This window comes from Amphimedon queenslandica, unplaced genomic scaffold, assembly GCF_000090795.2.
Source record: "Amphimedon queenslandica unplaced genomic scaffold, v1.1 AMPQUscaffold_7067_Cont20978, whole genome shotgun sequence".
NCBI classification, from domain to species: domain Eukaryota; kingdom Metazoa; phylum Porifera; class Demospongiae; order Haplosclerida; family Niphatidae; genus Amphimedon; species Amphimedon queenslandica.
The window spans coordinates 1-2005 of record NW_003552645.1 but is presented as its reverse complement, the minus strand read 5'-3'; the positions used below and the strand labels follow the sequence as shown (position 1 = coordinate 2005).

At 37.6% G+C, this 2005-nt stretch overlaps 1 protein-coding gene across 1 annotated transcript; it reads left to right on the top strand.

The window, feature by feature from the left end:
- The first annotated feature begins 16 nt into the window (after window positions 1-16).
- On the top strand, window positions 17-1989 carry LOC100632518 (probable cytosolic iron-sulfur protein assembly protein CIAO1 homolog). The gene is made up of 12 exons (XM_011410672.2): window positions 17-159; window positions 237-314; window positions 394-513; window positions 594-685; window positions 752-813; window positions 858-934; window positions 999-1061; window positions 1112-1199; window positions 1294-1357; window positions 1411-1467; window positions 1520-1853; window positions 1945-1989. The coding sequence occupies exons 1-11, from the start codon at window positions 72-74 to the stop codon at window positions 1628-1630; spliced, it is 900 nt and encodes a 299-aa protein (XP_011408974.2). The 5' UTR covers window positions 17-71; the 3' UTR covers window positions 1631-1853; window positions 1945-1989.
- Window positions 1990-2005: the final 16 nt, after the last annotated feature.

Genomic DNA, 2005 nt, shown 5'->3' with positions numbered 1-2005 from the left:
ACAATTAATTAATTATTAAAATTACTACAAAATAAGTAAAAAGATATTACATTCCATTCCTTGACTGTTGGATGTACATTAGGATATGGGGAAAGGAGGGAGAGAGTTGGGTCTGTAAGACTGTATTGACTGACGGACATGATAAGACAATAAGATCAGGTCATTATTATTATTATTATTATTATTATTATTATTATTATTATAATTATATTATTATTAATTTTTTCAAACTTCAGTTGGCTGGTCGCCATGTGGACACATGTTGGCAGCTGCTAGTTTTGACGGTACTGTTAGTATATGGGACAAGAGACAAGGTGAATGATACTGTAATTAATACTGATACTTCTCTCTCTCTCTCCCCCCCCTCTCTCTCTCTCTCTCTCTCTCTCTCAGATTTTCAGTGTAAGAGTGTACTAGAAGGACATGAGAATGAGGTTAAGTCTGTGGTATGGTCTCAGTCCGGTTCCTTCCTAGCAACTTGTGGCAGAGACAAGAGCGTGTGGGTATGGGAAGGTATGGGAATGGAATATAGGGAACATGGGAACACAATCGTATTTATTTGTATGTTTGTTTATTTATTTATTTATTGTTAGTTCTCAGTGATGGTGAAGAATTCGAATGTTCAGGTGTTCTGTTACACCACACTCAGGACGTGAAAACTGTTAGATGGCATCCACACGAAGACGTAAGCCATAATCACATGATCATCACATGATCATCACATGACCATCACGTGACCATACGTTGATAGGTGCTAGTCTCTGCAAGCTATGATGATACTATTAGAGTTTATAAAGAAGAGGATGATGATTGGTGAGGGGTGTGGCTAGGGGTGTGGTTTATTTACTCGTACGTAGGAGCTGTACATGTACAATGGAAGGACACACCTCCACAGTGTGGGGTATTACTTTTGATGAGTCTGGGAATAGACTGGGTATGTGTTTCATTTGGAACCATCTTTATTTATTTAATCTTTTTTCTTTCCTCCTTCTCCCCAGCCTCTTGCAGTGATGATAAAACCATTAAAATATGGCGGTCATACAAACCCGGTAATAACGAAGGTAGGACCCTCTTCATTGATAATACATGTACATGTACATTTCCTTACAAGGTATTCCTACTCCTGATGGGGAGACAGTATGGAAGTGTTCATGTACTTTAGGAGGACATCACTCAAGATCAATATACACTATTGACTGGTGAGAGAGGGAGAGAGAGGGGGAAGGGGGAGAGAGACTTGAATGTGTTATTATTAATCAGACTACACCTCTTTCTCTCTCTCTCTCTTTCAAGGTCAAAGTGTTCAGGACTACTAGCAGCTGGTGGAGGAGATGACACCATTAGAATATATAGAGAAGCAAGTTTATTTTATTTATTTTTATTTATTTATTATTGTTGTTGCTGCTGTAGGATCCTGGTTCTGATCCAAATCAATCTAACTTCTCTTTATTATGGCAACAAGAAAAGGTTCACAGTATCAGATACATGTACACCATTAATGATGGCATATCCTCCTTAGGCTCATTCCACTGATGTTAATTGTGTCTCATGGCACCCAAAAGACCCTCAGTTAATGGCGTCTTGCTCTGATGACAGAACTATAAAAATCTGGAGGATTATCAGTCAATAATAATAATAATAATAATAATAATAATAATAATAATAAATAAAATTAATTATAACATTCATGTATAATAAACTCAATTATTAACTACTACATGTGGTATGGGTGTGGCTTAGCCTTAGGTAAGAATTCAGGAAGATTTGAAGCATAGCTGATCTGGACAGAGTTTGAGCAAATTATAGAAAGATCTAGTTTGAGATAAACTGGAGTATGTCCAATGCTAAGATAGGTGAGTTCGCCTCCGACAAGAGTGTGACAGAAAGAACCAAAGATGCTACAAACCTCACCAAATGAATACCAATGTCTTTTTCTTCCTATAGCAACAGTAGACCCATCAGACGAGTCCAAGGCCCTCGAAGAATTCACGAAAAAAGTCCCGAC

Bases quoted from the DNA above. Each gene is read 5' to 3' on its own strand.
- LOC100632518 (XM_011410672.2), top strand. From the start codon at position 72: ATGTACATTAGGATATGGGGAAAGGAGGGAGAGAGTTGGGTCTGTAAG. The intron at 315-393 runs GTGAATGATACT...TCTCTCTCTCAG, and splicing joins TATATGGGACAAGAGACAAG to ATTTTCAGTGTAAGAGTGTA. The intron at 686-751 runs GTAAGCCATAAT...ATACGTTGATAG, and splicing joins GATGGCATCCACACGAAGAC to GTGCTAGTCTCTGCAAGCTA.